We start from the raw sequence: 21,544 nt of genomic DNA, 5'->3' as shown, positions 1-21,544 counted from the left end.
AAGATTCCAGGACATGCAGAAAAAAAGCCGCTTGATGTTTTTCTAAAGCCTTGATATTCATATCTTCCTCTCAAACAGCACACGTTTTCAATTCCTCCACCACACTGGATGCATTTGTTCTCGGTGCTTCTTCAAAAACCAGCAACTTTCACAGTATTTGGTTCATCTGGAACCCCTCATTTTTAATAATATACCACATTAAGAAGAGGCGCTAAGCTGAAAAGTCAAAGATTCTTATAGCCCGTCCATTTATTTCCTTAAAAGAGTTGGTTGAAAATTTGCACGTTTTGTAAATGTGAAATGCACCTGCCAAGATGGGACCCCTGGTGCACCAAGCTGCCATCAGATGGATCAGGGCCTCACATCATGGGAGAATAAAAAGTGTCCTCTACTTCAGGGCTCCTACTGGTCATCGAGTTAAGATGCGTGATGAAAATCACCAGTCAACTCCTTTTAAACAGTCGAGTGACCGAGATCTTGATCCTGTCTCCACAGAACACAATTGAATACAATTAGGTAGGAGGAAAACCTGGAATAATATGGGACATGGATCAATCCCTGTTCAACTGATCAGGGACAGGAGCTACATGTGCCCTTGAAAAAATGAGCTCCATTACGGATTCGGAATCTAACCTGTTGGGCAGAATTGCTTCCTGCTACAAAGCTTGAATTACATATTTAAACATCAGCATTTGTTTTTTTAAAAAACTGGTAACCAGTTTGACCAACTCCTTTGGACCTTTTATGCGGCGAGGAGTTGCATTTCTTCCCCAAAGCTTTGCCATCAGCCTTGTTACCAATCGTTACATCTATGTTCTATTCCCTTGCACACAGCAAACCCCAGTCAAAAAATGAAGCAATGTGAATGGGTCAATTAGCAAAGTTAAAAGGCATGCCTGAAACTCAACTTGTATTGAAGTGTCCTTAAATCACAAACGCTTGGTTTTTTTTTGGTTTACAAGTATTTTGACAATATTGACTGAAATTATCAATTTTTGTTTTAAATCAGAAAACCATGACTTTATTGTAGAAATACAGTCTGAGAATAAGCTTTTGTTTCAAAGTGTCCTGTTAATCACAAAACCCCAATTGGATAATTCTGCAAAGTACAATAAAAATTAAAAGCAATTTCTGCCAACCATTCTGGGTTTTTTAAAAATCTTGTTACTAAACACGCCATCTACTCTCACACAGAGGTGCTGGACTTCAGGCTTCTGTACCTTCTTCCCAAGAGGTGGCAGTGAGAAGAGATTGTACAGGGTGATGGAGGTCTATTGTTATTGGTGCATCTGGGAGGCTGGAGCAAGCATGAATTTCAGAATCAGAATTTATTGTCATGAACATGTCACTGTTATAGAGTGAGGATATGTGAACTATTTTGTAACCGTGCAATAATAAACTCTTTATCACTGTCGTGCACCACTGTGGGCGTATGTCTACGTATCTCAGCATGTGTGAAGTTTCCTGAGATGGTGGAAGGCATCACTAAGTCTCTTGTTATTTGAATCTTGCATGTCCAAGTTATTTAAGAAGCCTCCCAAATAACAGACACACAAGTCACGAAATTTGTTGATTTGCGGCAGAGTGTAAACACAAACACTACCTTACAAAAGAAATTAAAATAGGGCAAAAGTCAAAGTAAACCAGTGCCTGTGGTTCATTCTTAATTTTTTAAAAAAATCAGATGGCAGAGGGGAAGAAGTCCTTCTGCCGCTGAGTGCTCGTCTTCAGGCTCCTTTACCTTTTTCCCCCCCAATGGTGGCAGAGTAAAGAGGGGATGGTCTGGATGGTGGGGTCCTTGAGGACAGAGGTTGCTTTCTTTAGACGCCATCTTTTGTAGATGTCCTCGATGGAGTGAAGACTGGAGCCCATGATGTCATAGGGTGAGTTAACATCACTCTGGAGTTTGTTTTCTTATTCTGAGCACTGGCACCTCCATACCAGACAATGAAGCAACCAGCCAGAAAGGTGTCCACAGTACACCTGTAGAAGTGGAGTCTTTGATGACATTCCAAATCTCCTCAAATTCCTCAGGAAGTATAGCTGCTGGCAAGCCTTTTCGGTGATTGCATCGACATGGAGGATCCAGAACAGATCTTCAGAGATGTTGACACCCAGAATTTGAAGTTCTTGATTCTTTCCACTGCCCACACCTCAATGTGGATTGTTCTCATTGAGGAATGTTCTCCTGAAGTCCACAATCATCTCTTTGATTTTGTTAATATTAGGGTTGTTGTGACCAGCATTCACTACCTGATCTCCCCCTCCTGTTCACTTCCTCATTGCAGTCCGTTGTGTCATCAGCATATTTGTAGATAGCATTTGAATTTTGCCTGGCACCACAGTCATGGGTGTAGAGAAAGTAGAGCACTGGGCCAAGAAATCATCCTGGAGGGTTGATCGTCAGCAAGGAGATGTTGCTTCCAATTCACACTGACAGTGTTCTGATGAGGAAGTCAAGGATCTAGTTGCAGCGGCTTAGAGTTTGGAACTTGTGGACCAGCACTAAGGGAATAATGGTGTTGAAGGCTAAGCTGAACTCAATGAAGAGTAGCCGCATGTGTGAGTTGCTGTTTTCTAGGCGACCCAGAGCAGAGTGGAAAGTGGTGCAGTGATTGTGACAATAGGTGAATTGTAGTGGGTCCAGACCCTTACTTAGGTAAAAGTTAATTCGGGCCATGACCAGCTTCTCAAATTATTCCATTACAGTAGATGTGAGTGCAACTGGCCAATAGTCGTTGAGGCCACTCACTGCTCTTCTGGACACTGGGTTGATTGATGCCATTTTAAAGCATCAGTTCATTGAGTAGGACTATAAATTCTCACAGAACTGTTTTTCTCCCCATATCTGCTTCCTGACCAATCAAGAACTTTAATTTTGTGGTTTTCCTTTGAAATTTTTTTTATGAGATTTCTGATTTTTTTGAAAAAAAGGATTCTTCCCTTTGTTCTCATCACTAACTAGGTTATCCATGAAGTTTAGCCTTTGTGACCTCGCATGGCTAAAAAAACTCATGAGGACAATATTCTTAAAACTAATTTTGCCCAAGAAGATTTATCTGTCCAAGACAATGGCTAACTAGTCAAGATAGTCAACTATGCAAAATTTCCAATCAAATGCAAAAACATATTTTCAAGAAATCCATCCAACATCAGCTTTGGCCTTCAGGGCCAAATAATACTTAGAATCAGAGTTCCACAGCACAGAATCAGGTACCTATCCATCCTGACCTACTTCACAAGTGCATTCACTGTTGTAATGCACAGCAGCCAACGATCATTTTGCACAGAGCAAGTTAACAGGAAGTTCCCAGGTAAATCAAGGCACTAGAAGGAGCAATCTGTTAAAAATCTGCAAAACCACTCTGTACCTTAATAATTGCATCTATGTTGACTTGATCATTTCCATCACCCTGCTCTTTCCCCATAGCTCAGCATCTCATGCTATTCTCTTGTGTGCCTATGCAATTTCCTCTGAAGTAATTGTTTGATCCTGTTTCTATCGGGACTGACAGTAAAAGTCCCAATCATATAACAATTGAAAAGTAAAAAGATTTCCTCACATTCCCATTGTATCTTTTGTCCAAAAATTTGTAATCAACCTTTCCCACTGTTCAAACCATCTGCTACTTGACCTTTTACTTCAACTTCTCTCTCAACATTCTTTGTTCCAAGGAGAACATTCTTTGTACCAACTTCTCCAGTTTAATCTTAAGGTCTAGAATCCCAAAGCTTTGCTCTTGCAAGGTGCATATTAGCAAATGCCATCTGGGACCAAATACAGTAAAATCCCTGTCATTTAGAATTCAAGCAACCAGCAAAAAGGAAATAAATAAATAAAACAGAAGCAAGATAAATAAGAAAATTTTTACAATAAATAAAAGTTTTAAATTGTAAATGTTCTTCAAACCACACAAAACCCCTTGGTGAAAACATTTACGGAGCAGAGTGCTCCGGTCATGCCTCACCTGCAGCAGCTGTTTAAATAAAGTGAAGTTGTCCAGGATGGAGAGCCAGCAGATGCCATTCGCCACTGAAGTGACTTCCCTAAAGTGTCTCCCTATCTTTGCCTCGCAAGAGTCTTAATAATTATATACAAATAAAGATAAAAATTTTAGTATGGCTTAATCTGTAAACTTTGGGGGGGGGGTTAATTGTGATAGAGGCACAGCTACTAGCACAATATTGTTACAGAGCACCAGTGACCGGGGTTACAATTTAAATTTAAACTTTCTAAGCTATGGGAATTACCTGTACAGCACGTTCCCAGTATCCGAAGTCCTGAACGCTGAAAAGATCCAAAAAATAGAACTTTTTTTGCGGCACCGACATGACTTCACGTTGAAAAAAGTGGATCGTGATGAAGATGACTTGGTTATTAACACAGCAGAAAAAGTGCCTACAGAATTCATGGTGAAAATGTGTGATGGACGTAGTGAAGGACTAGAGCAGAGGGCATTCATAACAGAACAAGAAATCATGTCAGTTTATAAAATCAAAGAGACTCTGAGACAAAAACCATTGTTAATGAGGCAGATGGCACTGGAGGAAACATTTGAAAAGAGAATTTCTAGTGTTTGGTGCTGCATTTTTCTTATTTTGTAAACTGAGATCAAGTTGTTTTTTTGGTACATATTAAACATTATTTCATGCTCCAAAAGTCTCCCATTGTTGTTGCCGCTGTTTAGCTGCTGTTACAAGTATTGGCTGATGCTACTGGATTACTTAAAGCCATTGCTTCGATTACCAATAAAAACCAAATCCTGTCTGGTCCCAAGGGTTTCAGATACAGGGAAACATACCGTAATAGAGTGTTGGTTTAACCACTACTCTAACTAACCATCTGCTTTTTCTTGGTACTAATGACATTGCATCAATCTTAAAATGGGAAAAGGCCATCATTCCACATGTAAGAAACCAAATTTCATTTCAAGATGCTTACACCCTTAATGCTTTCATGTTACACAAGACTTGCTGATATACAATTCAGATAACTTAAGCAAAAATTAATTACAATAGCCATAATCCACATTTTGTGCAAGCTTTCGAGTAGGAAAAGCATTCACAGATGGATTGAACTATCCCCTGCATTGTGTCAAGCAGACGTAACATTAGCTTTGGTTTCCGTGCCTTAGCCCAGTGAAAACCATATTTAGGCATTATCACTCCCAATTGGTGATCAATAAGGCAGCAACCTGGGCATGGCATGCACAGAATTAAATCAACCCTGTCCTTTGTAGCAATTTTACAATAATTACCATCTTGACCATAATGGGAAAAATAAGAGGACTTCTGGAATTGTATCCAGCCTTGGCCTCATTAAAGGGAGGATACTTAACCCAGGAAGGGAGAAAATTTTACAATACTTTCCCAGAATGAAATCACAGGCATTGTACAGATTTATGATCCATGCAATAGTTGCCAGAACAGAATCAAACATGTGAAACAAATTGCCCAATTATACTTGAACGAGAAGCAGGCCATTTGGACATTCAAGAGATATACAAGGCTACTGCACTAACAGGATCCTTCGGTCTTCCTTCTCTCCCACCCCAAATAAGCGCCTCCCCATTCTGACAAAACTGTACTATTCAATAGCAGTTAGCACATCACTGTTCACTTCACTCATGCACAACACTACAGATGACCAGTAAAACACTTCCTGTTAACCTCTTGTAACAAGATACCATGCTCAAGTCCTTAGTTCCCCAATATATACTTACAAACAACCAAAAGGAAAGCAGCTGAACTCTGCAAGTTAAAAGCCTGAAAAGAAACAGTTGCCTTGGTCTCATTAGCGAGGCTCTCCGAATTTCCTGTACAGATTGTAATCAGGGTTCTTACACTCACTAGAGGCTGCTGTTCAAGTCCTTGTTAGCTAATATTTCTCAGATAAGGTCAAATAAAACAATTAATTGATTTAGAAACAGTCAAGTAAAACAGACATGCTGCATTGTGGGTCTTTAACAGTACACTTCAATCCAGTACATGGTGAACAACTAGTCTCACAATGGAAATCTTATTCCCTGATTAAACCTTGAAGTAGTTAAATCCCAGAGTTCTAGAAGTGGTCTTTTCCTCAAAGGGAGGTTGTATTTTGTGACTGACAAATTTCAGAAACATCACCCATTTCAACAAGATCTTTACATGATAAATTTGAAACAAGGCAAGCTCATGTTCAAATATTTTAGGCACGACCCCCCCCCCACCCCCCCCACCTTTGTTGGTTAGTATCCAATTAAATAATTGGATTCTGCTTAACCATTCACAAGATTACTTAAGTCACCTCAAACTTAAACATTTTTTTGCATGACAATTAAAAATAGCCAAATAAATTGCAGTAAACCAGAAAAGAACTTAAATATGCCATCATAAATTCTATTTTGTTCTTATGGATGAGAGTATAGCACTGACCAGTGTTTCATGCTCCACTTCACACAGAGGTCAAACACCCTCTAATAATACAGGTTGCTTTCAGAAATGTGAGCATGCCTGGCTTTAAACAATTAACCAATAGTGCAACTTTCCAATAACAAGCAAACTACTCATTCTACAGTTCGACAATTAAAACTGAGAATATATTATCTCTACCTAACATCAATGTTTAATCAGGACGCCAAGGGTGGATAAGTATAAATCAAAAAGACATTCAAAAGAAGAAAACTTCATTGTTCCCCCCTTCATTCTTTTATCTAGATACTAGAATTTCAAGAATGTAATCTCCAAGCATCCTGTCATCCAATAAATGTTGGGAATGCACCAAACTCAGCAGGGAATTCAGATCCAACTGTTGCCAAATGGTATTAAGACAAAAAGCATGAACTGATTTCAACAGAGCCCATGCAAAGATAAGAGCAGCATTATACTTGGTCAACCCAGAAAACAATAAAAAAAAGTTGACTAAATTAACAACTTAAATACCATACTCCTGCATTTAAAGTGAAAAGCAATACACTCTCAGGGGAAAAAAGATGTATGGGGGAGGAGAGAAACACCAAGCACAGGAACACAATCTTGGCTACACTGAAGTTTTTCAACAAGCAAAATTATTAAAAGTATCAACGTATCAGATTATTCACGATGTACATTTAGTGCAGTGTAAACAATTTTCCTGAAAACACTGATTGAAAAGTAATCTCTCTTAATCAAGTTTCAGGGGAAATAGTGCCAAATACGAGGGGAAAAAGGGACAACTTCAGAAGGAAATGCCAGAATTTGGCATTTGTAATGTTGATGATCATGGACTTTTATAACCCATATTATTTTAGATCTGGCAAAAAACAATATTTGAGTACTTGATTCTTTTAAAAATATCAGCACATTTTCTACCATTGATGAAACCCAGGCCGATGAGAAATACAAGAAACACTAAACATTTTGCTCCAGTACCCAAAATAAACACCTGCATTTTCCATCATGGTTTCGGTCTCATGGTAAAGATAAAATGCTGCCTGAATCCAAACTGAACAACAGTATTGAAATGGCACCAAGTCAATGGCACTTACTTCCCACTTACTTATCCAGTGCAGGAAGTGCTAACATTTAGAAAGCTAAATTAGAAGATTAAAAGCCACAGAAATAAGTTGTCAAAAAGCAAATTTAACCTCAAAAAGAGATTAGATCACCTGCTGGGGGGGGGGAGAATGTTCAAAGCTCTCTAGTAAACATCTGTTCTACTTGTATACCATTTGAACAATAACTGCAACTATTAAGATTAACACAGGAGGGCACCCAAGTCAAGCAAACAGTACACAAGTGTCCAGAATTCTAGATATGATCACAGAATTAAGAAACATACAAATAGATGTCAGTTTAAAGTTTTAATATTGCAGAATTTAAGTATATTTACTTTCAATATCTAAGAAGAGCTTGGTGCAATAAAATATCAAGTCTGTCAGTTTCAATTTAGTTCCTACTGCATTAGTGCTACAGTAGAGACATCATCCTAACAAAATCTCAGCGATGCCTGGTCTAAAAATTGGAAGCTCCCAACTTAAAAGATGTTGCAGATTTGGGTAACTTGCTCTCCTGCATGTAATTGGACCCAAAATTAGACAGGCTTCCATCCTTCAACCATTAGGCTCTTCAATCACAAATAAGTTAATATATGTTGGGGAGGGGGGGGAAAGATGAATCAAGAAAATAGTACGACACTCATTTATGTGTGTTGCCTTTATGCTGTTAAGATCCTCCAACACATTTTATTGAAGGGGGTTGGAAGTTTAAACAAACCTTGATACTCAGGCATGTAAGATAGTAAGACAGGTGGCTAAAAGCACAAAGAGGTTGAAGGAGACTCCTTATTAGAAGATGGAGATATAATGGAATAAAGTGCATACACACCCAGGCTACTAAAGACAGCTGTCAAAGATGGAAAGGGGTGGTCTAAGATGCTAGAATTCATGCAATATCAGGAGTTCTAGGTCTGGAGTAAAATACAGATTGAGAAGGTGGTTTAAAACCAATGCTGAAAATAAAATGTTATTGTCAGAGATCAAGGTGATGAACAAAGAGGGAGGATATGCATTTAAGCAGTGGACGTTTCACTGAACTCTGGAAGTTTGGAAGCTTTAAATTTACCTCCTCCTCTCTCGGGTCCAGCACCCCACCCGATCGATCCCCCCCCCCCCTCGCGAGTCCAGCAACCCCACCCGATCGATCCCCCCCCCCTCGCGAGTCCAGCAACCCCACCCGATCGATCCCCCCCCCTCTCTCTTGGTCCAGCAACCCCACCCGATCGATCCCCCCCCCCCTCTCTCTTGGTCCAGCACCCCTCCTGATCCCCTCTCTCTTGGTCCAGCACCCCTCCTGATCCCCTCTCTCTTGGTCCAGCACCCCTCCTGATCCCCTCTCTCTTGGTCCAGCACCCCTCCTGATCCCCTCTCTCTTGGTCCAGCACCCCTCCTGATCCCCTCTCTCTTGGTCCAGCACCCCTCCTGATCCCCTCTCTCTTGGTCCAGCACCCCTCCTGATCCCCTCTCTCTTGGTCCAGCACCCCTCCTGATCCCCTCTCTCTTGGTCCAGCACCCCTCCTGATCCCCTCTCTCTTGGTCCAGCACCCCTCCTGATCCCCTCTCTCTTGGTCCAGCACCCCTCCTGATCCCCTCTCTCTTGGTCCAGCACCCCTCCTGATCCCCTCTCTCTTGGTCCAGCACCCCTCCTGATCCCCTCTCTCTTGGTCCAGCACCCCTCCTGATCCCCTCTCTCTTGGTCCAGCACCCCTCCTGATCCCCTCTCTCTTGGTCCAGCACCCCTCCTGATCCCCTCTCTCTTGGTCCAGCACCCCTCCTGATCCCCTCTCTCTTGGTCCAGCACCCCTCCTGATCCCCTCTCTCTTGGTCCAGCACCCCTCCTGATCCCCTCTCTCTTGGTCCAGCACCCCTCCTGATCCCCTCTCTCTTGGTCCAGCACCCCTCCTGATCCCCTCTCTCTTGGTCCAGCACCCCTCCTGATCCCCTCTCTCTTGGTCCAGCACCCCTCCTGATCCCCTCTCTCTTGGTCCAGCACCCCTCCTGATCCCCTCTCTCTTGGTCCAGCACCCCTCCTGATCCCCTCTCTCTTGGTCCAGCACCCCTCCTGATCCCCTCTCTCTTGGTCCAGCACCCCTCCTGATCCCCTCTCTCTTGGTCCAGCACCCCTCCTGATCCCCTCTCTCTTGGTCCAGCACCCCTCCTGATCCCCTCTCTCTTGGTCCAGCACCCCTCCTGATCCCCTCTCTCTTGGTCCAGCACCCCTCCTGATCCCCTCTCTCTTGGTCCAGCACCCCTCCTGATCCCCTCTCTCTTGGTCCAGCACCCCTCCTGATCCCCTCTCTCTTGGTCCAGCACCCCTCCTGATCCCCTCTCTCTTGGTCCAGCACCCCTCCTGATCCCCTCTCTCTTGGTCCAGCACCCCTCCTGATCCCCTCTCTCTTGGTCCAGCACCCCTCCTGATCCCCTCTCTCTTGGTCCAGCACCCCTCCTGATCCCCTCTCTCTTGGTCCAGCACCCCTCCTGATCCCCTCTCTCTTGGTCCAGCACCCCTCCTGATCCCCTCTCTCTTGGTCCAGCACCCCTCCTGATCCCCTCTCTCTTGGTCCAGCACCCCTCCTGATCCCCTCTCTCTTGGTCCAGCACCCCTCCTGATCCCCTCTCTCTTGGTCCAGCACCCCTCCTGATCCCCTCTCTCTTGGTCCAGCACCCCTCCTGATCCCCTCTCTCTTGGTCCAGCACCCCTCCTGATCCCCTCTCTCTTGGTCCAGCACCCCTCCTGATCCCCTCTCTCTTGGTCCAGCACCCCTCCTGATCCCCTCTCTCTTGGTCCAGCACCCCTCCTGATCCCCTCTCTCTTGGTCCAGCACCCCTCCTGATCCCCTCTCTCTTGGTCCAGCACCCCTCCTGATCCCCTCTCTCTTGGTCCAGCACCCCTCCTGATCCCCTCTCTCTTGGTCCAGCACCCCTCCTGATCCCCTCTCTCTTGGTCCAGCACCCCTCCTGATCCCCTCTCTCTTGGTCCAGCACCCCTCCTGATCCCCTCTCTCTTGGTCCAGCACCCCTCCTGATCCCCTCTCTCTTGGTCCAGCACCCCTCCTGATCCCCTCTCTCTTGGTCCAGCACCCCTCCTGATCCCCTCTCTCTTGGTCCAGCACCCCTCCTGATCCCCTCTCTCTTGGTCCAGCACCCCTCCTGATCCCCTCTCTCTTGGTCCAGCACCCCTCCTGATCCCCTCTCTCTTGGTCCAGCACCCCTCCTGATCCCCTCTCTCTTGGTCCAGCACCCCTCCTGATCCCCTCTCTCTTGGTCCAGCACCCCTCCTGATCCCCTCTCTCTTGGTCCAGCACCCCTCCTGATCCCCTCTCTCTTGGTCCAGCACCCCTCCTGATCCCCTCTCTCTTGGTCCAGCACCCCTCCTGATCCCCTCTCTCTTGCTCCAGCACCCCTCCTGATCCCCTCTCTCTTGCTCCAGCACCCCTCCTGATCCCCTCTCTCTTGCTCCAGCACCCCTCCTGATCCCCTCTCTCTTGCTCCAGCACCCCTCCTGATCCCCTCTCTCTTGCTCCAGCACCCCTCCTGATCCCCTCTCTCTTGCTCCAGCACCCCTCCTGATCCCCTCTCTCTTGCTCCAGCACCCCTCCTGATCCCCTCTCTCTTGCTCCAGCACCCCTCCTGATCCCCTCTCTCTTGCTCCAGCACCCCTCCTGATCCCCTCTCTCTTGCTCCAGCACCCCTCCTGATCCCCTCTCTCTTGCTCCAGCACCCCTCCTGATCCCCTCTCTCTTGCTCCAGCACCCCTCCTGATCCCCTCTCTCTTGCTCCAGCACCCCTCCTGATCCCCTCTCTCTTGCTCCAGCACCCCTCCTGATCCCCTCTCTCTTGCTCCAGCACCCCTCCTGATCCCCTCTCTCTTGCTCCAGCACCCCTCCTGATCCCCTCTCTCTTGCTCCAGCACCCCTCCTGATCCCCTCTCTCTTGCTCCAGCACCCCTCCTGATCCCCTCTCTCTTGCTCCAGCACCCCTCCTGATCCCCTCTCTCTTGCTCCAGCACCCCTCCTGATCCCCTCTCTCTTGCTCCAGCACCCCTCCTGATCCCCTCTCTCTTGCTCCAGCACCCCTCCTGATCCCCTCTCTCTTGCTCCAGCACCCCTCCTGATCCCCTCTCTCTTGCTCCAGCACCCCTCCTGATCCCCTCTCTCTTGCTCCAGCACCCCTCCTGATCCCCTCTCTCTTGCTCCAGCACCCCTCCTGATCCCCTCTCTCTTGCTCCAGCACCCCTCCTGATCCCCTCTCTCTTGCTCCAGCACCCCTCCTGATCCCCTCTCTCTTGGTCCAGCACCCCTCCTGATCCCCTCTCTCTTGCTCCAGCACCCCTCCTGATCCCCTCTCTCTTGCTCCAGCACCCCTCCTGATCCCCTCTCTCTTGCTCCAGCACCCCTCCTGATCCCCTCTCTCTTGCTCCAGCACCCCTCCTGATCCCCTCTCTCTTGCTCCAGCACCCCTCCTGATCCCCTCTCTCTTGCTCCAGCACCCCTCCTGATCCCCTCTCTCTTGCTCCAGCACCCCTCCTGATCCCCTCTCTCTTGCTCCAGCACCCCTCCTGATCCCCTCTCTCTTGCTCCAGCACCCCTCCTGATCCCCTCTCTCTTGCTCCAGCACCCCTCCTGATCCCCTCTCTCTTGCTCCAGCACCCCTCCTGATCCCCTCTCTCTTGCTCCAGCACCCCTCCTGATCCGCTCTCTCTTGCTCCAGCACCCCTCCTGATCCCCTCTCTCTTGCTCCAGCACCCCTCCTGATCCCCTCTCTCTTGCTCCAGCACCCCTCCTGATCCCCTCTCTCTTGCTCCAGCACCCCTCCTGATCCCCTCTCCCTTGGTCCAGCACCCCTCCTGATCCCCTCTCCCTTGGTCCAGCACCCCTCCTGATCCCCTCTCCCTTGGTCCAGCACCCCTCCTGATCCCCTCTCTCTTGGTCCAGCACCCCTCCTGATCCTCTCTCTCTTGGTCCAGCACCCCTCCTGATCCTCTCTCTCTTGGTCCAGCACCCCTCCTGATCCTCTCTCTCTTGGTCCAGCACCCCTTCTGATCCTCTCTCTCTTGGTCCAGCACCCCTCCTGATCCTCTCTCTCTTGGTCCAGCACCCCTCCTGATCCTCTCTCTCTTGGTCCAGCACCCCTCCTGATCCTCTCTCTCTTGGTCCAGCACCCCTCCTGATCCTCTCTCTCTCTCTTGGTCCAGCACCCCTCCTGATCCTCTCTCTCTCTCTTGGTCCAGCACCCCTCCTGATCCTCTCTCTCTCTCTTGGTCCAGCACCCCTCCTGATCCTCTCTCTCTCTCTTGGTCCAGCACCCCTCCTGATCCTCTCTCTCTCTCTTGGTCCAGCACCCCTCCTGATCCTCTTTCTCTTGGTCCAGCACCCCTGCTGATCCTCTCTCTCTTGGTCCAGCACCCCTCCTGATCCTCTCTCTCTTGGTCCAGCACCCCTCCTGATCCTCTCTCTCTTGGTCCAGCACCCCTCCTGATCCTCTCTCTCTTGGTCCAGCACCCCTCCTGATCCTCTCTCTCTTGGTCCAGCACCCCTCCTGATCCTCTCTCTCTTGGTCCAGCACCCCTCCTGATCCTCTCTCTCTTGGTCCAGCACCCCTCCTGATCCTCCCTCTCTTGGTCCAGCACCCCTCCTGATCCTCCTCTCTTGGTCCAGCACCCCTCCTGATCCTCCTCTCTTTGTCCAGCACCCCTCCTGATCCTCCTCCTCTCTCTGGTGCAGCCTCCCTCCTGATCCTCCTCCTCTCTCTGGTGCAGCCTCCCTCCTGATCCTCCTCCTCTGACTGGTGCAGCCTCCCTCCTGATCCTCCTCCTCTGACTGGTGCAGCCTCCCTCCTGATCCTCCTCCTCTGTCTGGTGCAGCCTCCCTCCTGATCCTCCTCCTCTGTCTGGTGCAGCCTCCCTCCTGATCCTCCTCCTCTGTCTGGTGCAGCCTCCCTCCTGATCCTCCTCCTCTGTCTGGTGCAGTATCCCTCCTGATCCTCCTCCTCTGTCTGGTGCAGTATCCCTCCTGATCCTCCTCCTCTGTCTGGTGCAGTATCCCTCCTGATCCTCCTCCTCTGTCTGGTGCAGTACCCCTCCTGATCCTCCTCCTCCTCTCTCTGGTGCAGTACCCCTCCTGATCCTCCTCCTCCTCTCTCTGGTGCAGTACCCCTCCTGATCCTCCTCCTCTCTCTGGTGCAGTACCCCTCCTGATCCTCCTCCTCTCTCTGGTGCAGTACCCCTCCTGATCCTCCTCCTCTCTCTGGTGCAGTACCCCTCCTGATCCTCCTCCTCTCTCTGGTGCAGTACCCCTCCTGATCCTCCTCCTCCTCTCTCTGGTCCAGTACCCCTCCTGATCCTCCTCCTCTCTCTGGTCCAGTACCCCTCCTGATGCAGTTTCACAGCTGCTGGAAGACTCCAGTGCCTCATTCCATTCAAATGTAATAATTCTTCATATATTAGTGCAACAGGGGGGGGGTATTGGTCACAAGGCATTTTCCCCACCCCGTGAATATACAAAAACCAAGCCTAGACTACACCCACGTTTTGAGTGAAATTTATTTAAAATCAGAACAATATCGAAGCCCTACAAGTTTTTCCCCTCCATTCCACAGATGTGATATGGTAGATGGTAGCACCTTTAATCTAGTAGTGATAACAGCAAAAGAATCAAACTTTGGACTTTCTGTTCAGAGCTACATTTCATCAGCTGCATGTGGTGTACTGAAGTTTTTATGTTGTCAGTCAACTCGTTCAGCCAGCTCCTGATGCCTGGGCCTCACAGCGAGAGGCAAAGACAAAGTGAAATTTATCAGGGCTGTGACTGGCAGTGGAGAAACAGCCTTTCCCCCCCAGTCAGGCTTCCTGAACTAAACAAGTTTATGTGGGGTTGCTACTGTCATGCAAGCATAGCACTTAGCCTAATATCAACTTAATTTATTTGTGATGGGTGTGAAGGATTTGATTTTGATAAAACCAATGACAAGCTATAGTTTTTACTGCTTTGGAAACTTGCATTTCTGAAATGGGCACAATAATATTAATGATGGTATTAAAAAAAAAATCAGCCATAAAAGTGCAAGAAAGAAAAATTGCAAGTACTTTAGAAAAAAAATGCTTGTAATGTTGGATAAACCACAACTAAATGTCACATCAAGATATTTTAAGTTGCAAGAACTTCTGCAGACTTGAAGAAGAATAAATGTTTTCCATTATTCATCATGAGCCATTTAGTTCTTCATTAATCCAAAGTATTTTGGATTCCTCAGTTTTTGGAAACCTAGTTTAATGAGGCTCTAGTTGATTAGATTTTTTTTTTTTTTAAAAAGAATGATATGCAAACTCCCAACATTTTCTCTCTTTAAAAGCTTCCTGATCGGTGCTGAATAACTTGGCGGAATACCTTCCAAATAGGAAATAGAAAACAATGAAGCCCTGTGTATTTCCAACTCTCACTCTTACTGAGGAAAACGACTACCAAGATTAACCTAGACAAACTAAAATTAGATGCTCCTGGTAACCACTTCCAATGTACTCATATATTCACCAATAAGCTTTTAGTTGGCAGTTAGGGTATTCAAAGTCATGCTTAAAACTACTGTGGTGTTAACAGTAAACTAAACAAGGCAAAACCCTGCTGCCAAGGTCAATTGCTTGGGAGCCCTAATTGTTAGCTTGACATCAACTTGCCACCCAGCAGGTCCAAGAAGGCAAAGGTTACATCAGCAGTTTCATGAAGATGTTGGTGCTCTTGTACAAATCTGCTGCACTGTATGCCATTCAAAGCAAAATAATGCATGTTTCAGATTTGTCTGCTCCTATTCCCCTTCAACAGAAAGACCCATCAAATTATTAATTTTAGAAATAATTCTCATTCCATACTTGCATATAAGTGTTAAAATACAAACTACACATATCATTTGAAAGGAAATCTCCTACAAACTCTTTTGGAAATTTCTAGTTGCAACAATTTATAGGCTCTGCATAAACCAAGTATTTTATGGACCATTTGGTGAGATCTCCCTCACAATTTTAGGTTGCATTAATATACCCAGGAAGCTTATAGGGATTGGTTTGAGAGCTTTGAGAATAGTTCCATGCTACACATCCAAAAACAGATAAACAAGCATAATTTAATTGTCTAACAACTGCATCAATCCATGCGACTTTTTCCCTGAACTCCGTAGGCGAGCACAAATATTTTAAAACTGCTGACATCCCTTTTCAGCTTGAAAATTACATTAAAAAAATTTACAAATAGGAGACTATGAACTTAAATTAACAGATCAATTCAAAGCAACCAGAGCAATAATATCTTGTGTAAAAAAGGCTTTTGTTGGTTTACGTAAAGAATGCAGACTGTAACATTTCAGACAGAATTGGTAAATTCAACATACAAATGTAAAAGAAATGTCATCCTTGATAGAGGTTGAAAAAAATTCCCAAACTTAAAAATTCCAAATTATAACAAAGGGGAATGATGAAAATGTATCAATTATTGCAAGACGCCTTCTTCTAGGTCATTCTTGAATGAACGTAGAGAAGGATCAGACCAATGACATCACAAATTTTCCAATAATTATTTGGGTCAATTTGGTTTAAAAATGTACACTGATATGAAACCTTGACAACTTCCTGGTTTTTCTTCTTGAATGGCCTATTGAATATTTCAAGCTATTAAAAGTCAATAGACAGGGAAATTAATACACTTTGCTTTCTCTTGAATTTAAACAAAATTACAAACAATGTCAACCCCTCAAAAAGGCAAACATTTTTAAAATGGTTTGATATTGGAAATCCCACAATCTTTTAGAAAAACCATTTGCATTTCATTTTTAAAGAACACGTCAACTTCAACATGAAAATAATTCCAAACTGATGCAGGATGAGCTTTCCACAAATACTGAATTTTATACTTCAGCTTTCTTAGGCACTTTTTTTTAAAGCAATAGTGACAACTGAACATTTAACATCCAGTCTAATGTTCCATTTCTCATTTCATGCAACAAGATGGAATAATCTGAAGTTCAGTTCATTTGACAAATTGATATGGGAAGAACAAGAAATACCACCATATGTCTAGAATGTCTAGATATTTAGCTCTGCAAGGCTCTTTGCATAAATGTAGCAGAGAGAGTTGGAAATATTTCCCCATTTAAATTTGTTATAAAATATAAATTACTTTGTATTTTTGAAGTCTACAAAAATACAAACACTACCAGCTTAAATATTTGTTTCCAATTCAAAGTCACTAAGTGACTTTGATTTGGAAACAAATTCACTATGGTGAATTTAAAGTCTAAAATCTGCTATTTTCTTTCTCTCTCAGCATTCATTAAAGCTCCTGCATCAAAAGATTATCCTTATTTTGATACAACCAAAACCTAAATTATGCAGCTTCAAATAAAAGATATACTGCATGACAAAAGTTGCTATGCATTCTGGTAACTCGGAGTTTGTTTTGCTCTCTTGGCACACTACATTGTGGTGCTGGTTTTCTGGGGTGTGTTGTTTCGAAATACAAACTGAAGAAGCGACCAAAGTGAAATCAATGAAACTCAATGGCAAATAGAGATCAGCAATAAATATTCCTGAAAGTTCAGTGATATTTCAGTAAATAAAGAGAATCAGGGAACTTTGGAATTCCAATTTTTGGCATTTCCCTTCCTAGAAAGAAAGGGAAACAAAAACATGCCACGTTTACTACTGTATACACCCAAAAAGAGCAAACAAATGGTTCGGGAGGTCATATCACAAACCTTTCATCAACCCAAGCCCATTAGGTTCAAATGTTAGATTGGTCATGCAGCAGCTATGGAAGGTACAACAGTTAACTCTGACCATCTACTTTATGCTTTGAAGCAAAAGCAGTCCCATTTTTACAAACAGGTGAGCAAAGCATGTTGTGATCAATAAGCTCAGGGAAATGTTTCCACTTCCTATTATCATCATCAGTACCAAAAATGTTATAAATATTTTAATTTGAAATAATTTATTTTGAAATTTATGCATTCAATGGTACTAAGTGATCCAGCTGCATTTCTGGGAGACTGACAAGATTAAAATATTTGATACTTTTTCTTCCAAAATAGATTTGTGTAAAGTTGAAAAATATAATCACAAGGACTTAAATAAAGCAAACACCTGGCATTGCAAAAGCTAGTTGTAGAATAGGATAATTTTCTAACACAGCTCCACAAATATTCTCAAAGTAATTCAAATGATTCATCAAAATTGAGACCCCTCTACCCTTAATTTTTATTTGCCGCCTCTTTATCGTCCATTGCATAGACTAAGGTTAGTCAATTAAAATGTATAAAAATGCACGAGCCAAATAGCTTGAATTTCTCAACACATTAAAAATACTGTTGACCAAAATTTAAAAGCCAATCGTTCCTTTAATCACGTTCACATTGTGCAGTTCATGCATTTACCAGAATTGATGCAGTTTCGAACAGGAAAGGAAGCTTCCATCAAAAAATAACTTATTATGTCAAGGATTAATATAAAGAAACTTGGAAACGATTCACAAATGGCAAAATTCAAATTTGATTTAAATATACTTGCGCATTGGTGGAAACCAGCTTAAATCTATAGCCATTCAATGCACCTTATTGAAGGTCAACAATGAATTCCTCGTGTGATATAATAACACCAAACAAATATCAAGAACATAAAATGTGAAGTGGCTGAAGATTCATTCAGCACCAGTCCAGAAAACTTGGCACTTTTAGAAGCAGATTATCCATTGCTGCACAGGAACACTTACTGTCAAAACTGAGACAGCCGAAGACACACTATATTTTATTCAAACTCCCAACATCCATCTGCATTGAGGCCCAGATTGATGGTTTTAAAATCAAGAAATGCATTACTTTATATTTTTTCATCTTTGGTCGTGACAATCATCTGGCACACAAAAAAGGAGCAAAGGAGTTTACAACATTTGCAGAGGTTTTCCCATTTTTAAAGTGGTTTTGGATTTATTAAACAAATAATCAAATTTGGTAAAAGTACAAAAAGGGACAGCATTATTTTCTGTCGATGCATTTTAATGCGACAGCTTTTACTTTTTCAAAAGTTGTTCCGTGAAAGTTGGAGGAAAACTACGACCATTGCGATGCATTCTCCAATTTTTTTAAATCACGTATTTAAAATCAAATCAAGTTGAAATAGACAATCAAATTCGTACGACACATGAACGGATGGGATGGGTGGGGGGGGGGGGGGGGGGGGGTCGGAGATGGGCAGAGTCCACAAATTACAAGATCAAAGCAATTCCCACTTGCACCCCATTCTTACAAAGTTCTCTCTTCCTGAACAAGATGGTGCACCCTCCAAGCCCTCTGCACCCCCAGGCTCCCCACTCCGTCGAGTGGGAGAAGGGCCATCGCTCTTGCTCGTTCAAGCCAGTGCACAGTTAAGCTTCTTTGTGACAAGGAGGTGCCCAGGGGTTTTTGCAAGCTTGTGTGCCATGTGTGAAGACATAGAGACCGACCGGCATCACCATTCCATCCCCCCACCTGAATCCAAGATGGAGAGCCCTGGAGAAGTTACAGAAGGGTTCTTCGGAGCACATTAACATTCGAAATGCTTCTTTAAGGATTTGCCACTGCAAACAATGGGTGGGCCACGGGATAGTTAAGCATTTGAACAATAACAAATGTTGGGGGAGGAGAAAGAGAAGAAAGAAGGCTCTCACCAGCACAACTGTTGTGCAAGTTACAATGGACTTGGCCAAGCCAAAGCGTTAAAAAGTGTGTTGGTGAGACTGACCATTCTGAGCTCTGACACACCACAGCAATTAAGTGCAATACTAATGGGCTCCAGCTGTAGGACATCAGGGAGATCTCAATAAATCGCCTCACAGAAGGAAAAAATTGGGGGGAAATACAACGAGGTTTTACAGCTGATGAATGGGTCAGGAAAATGGTTCCCCGTGTAAACTGCTTTGGGGGAAAACTTCACAAGATTCCTGTCACTGAGGCCATTAACATTAAACGCTGGAATGCCCAGAGATCTACGAATGCAAAAGTAGTCCACGTGCTCCGAACGAGACCCCCATCAGTCATTTATGATAGGGCGCATTTTCCAACAATCTGCAAGTGCAATTTTCCAAATTCTAGTTTATAAAGATTTGATGATGTATGGGTGAAAAACGGGAGAACCGTCGCCCCTTAACCATGGGAAGGAGTCGATCGGTTAATGCGTCCGTGCTTTTGGAAAAGTCTTTGACGGATGAACTCTGGACACTGATGCAGGAGGGAGGATCCGGACTCTGCCGCACGCCTCGAAAAGACAAAGTCTGACGAATTCAAGTTTTGAGCATCATGTCAATGCAGATCGGACTCCGGATGGGAGGTCGCTCAGGTCTCGACTTCAACGGCGAACATTTAACCTGAACATCCACTGCAATTCAACGGCAACTTCTCTGACTTTTTTTTTTAAGCGAACAAATGCGTCCATTGAGTGGCTGGAGGAAGTCGGAAATCAAAGATGGCTGGAGGTCACGGCTCGGAGTCCAGGGTGATCGCCCCCCCCCCCCCCCCCCCCCCCCACACCCAGGCACAAAGCTGCAGCCCCCTTCGGGAGGAAACTCAACTCAACGCCCAAGAGCACAGGAACTGGAAAGCAGGGAACTTTCTCACAAAACCCCTCAGCTGCATCGAACTTTCTTCCAAATTGAAAGAGTCCAATCGTCAACCTTCCCCTTGAACAAGTGGCAACATCAGCGAGTGGCCGGCTGCAGAAAACCCGCCGGGTGGAGAAGCGGCGGCGGCGGGTCGGGCGAGGGGAAAAAAGGAAACTTGAAACATTTTTGGGCTAAGACGGGATCTTCTTTGTGTTCCATGTTGTCCCTCTTTCGACCTCCCTCGAGCACTCGGCGGGAGTCACGCTCAACGTGCGCACCAGTCCGGTCCCCTCCTGGGGTCAACCCCCCCACCCCATCCTTTTCCAGTCAAACTCATGCGTTCCATTGCAGTTCAGTCCGGTCTGAGAGGGACGCGCTCCCTCGATTTGACCCAGGGGGTTTCCAGTCGGTCAGGGGTCAGAGCCCGGGTCTCGCTGCCTCCGGCCACGGCCAGTATTTCTCTGCCCCCTTTGCTCTGGACGTCAGCCCTCGGAGCGGAATGGATCCACTTTCTTCTCTTCCCGCCCCGCTCAAATCCAGCTCCCAGCGTTGATTCCGAGTGAAAAGCCCGAAGATCCGACCCGCTCCTTATTGGCTTTCTTTCGGAGATTTGGTGCTTTTGCATCCAAGAGCCAGTTCCAGGAGAGGGTGGGAATCCAAACGGACGCGGAGCGGAGCCACGCGTTACTCTTCCCTCACCCCTGTAATCTGTTGATCCATCAAATCAACTCGAGCAAACAGGAGTGGGCAAGTCTCTTCACCCCCCCCCCCCCCCCCCCAGGAATTGCACTCACCGTTGGCCGCGACCAGCTGGTCGCCCGAGTTGATGTGCTGGGGTTTCGCCTGCTTGCGACGCGACATGGTCGAGGCATCCGTCACCAAGCCCCCAAAAATCAAACCAAGTCTTGGAGTGGCCCAATTCCTCCATGGAGTGGAGTGCGCATGGGTCAGGGGAATGAGGAGGATCAATCATGCATTGCGATTTATCATCGGCTCCTGACAGCCCATTGGCCCGGATCCAGGAGCGCTCCGATTATTCAAATGAAGGGGAGCGCGCCGTCGCGCACGCGCTCCGGGCCAGGGCACTCCGGGGACCGCAGGGCGGGGGGACGCGCTCCTTGCCAACTCGCCGGAGCAGCTCATTCACATCGTCATGGACGTTGAGTGGAAAGTTGAGTGGAGAGGATCTCTGTTGGGTTCTTGAGGTTGGTAGACTTTCCTCCCGATAGTCGTCAATAGATTTCCTGCGCAGGGAAAACAGGAACCCTGCGAGAAAGGGCTGATCAATTCAACGCGAAGAAGAACCCCCTATTTTCTTCCAACAAGAGCTCATTGAATCACAGGCGAAAAGAGAAAGTCAAGGGCCAACCTCTGTTCTCTCTGTGTGTGTGTGTGTGTGTTGACACCGAACTGGGA

General features: G+C 45.5%; 1 protein-coding gene across 1 annotated transcript in view; it reads right to left on the bottom strand.

Annotated features, from left to right (window-relative positions):
* The window catches only part of sall4 (spalt-like transcription factor 4), a 64,140-nt gene extending 43,081 nt beyond the window's left edge, over nt 1-21,059 (bottom strand). Inside the window, exon 1 of the mRNA XM_069883598.1 lies at nt 20,923-21,059. Within this exon, the coding sequence (XP_069739699.1) occupies nt 20,923-20,989 (67 nt within the window). The 5' untranslated portion in view covers nt 20,990-21,059. The remainder of the gene's footprint in view (nt 1-20,922) is intronic.
* Nucleotides 21,060-21,544: the final 485 nt, after the last annotated feature.

This window comes from Narcine bancroftii, chromosome 6 (genome assembly GCF_036971445.1).
Source record: "Narcine bancroftii isolate sNarBan1 chromosome 6, sNarBan1.hap1, whole genome shotgun sequence".
In the NCBI taxonomy this organism is placed as follows: domain Eukaryota; kingdom Metazoa; phylum Chordata; class Chondrichthyes; order Torpediniformes; family Narcinidae; genus Narcine; species Narcine bancroftii.
The sequence above is the reverse complement of the archived record's forward strand: the minus strand, read 5'-3'. Positions and strand labels throughout refer to the sequence as shown.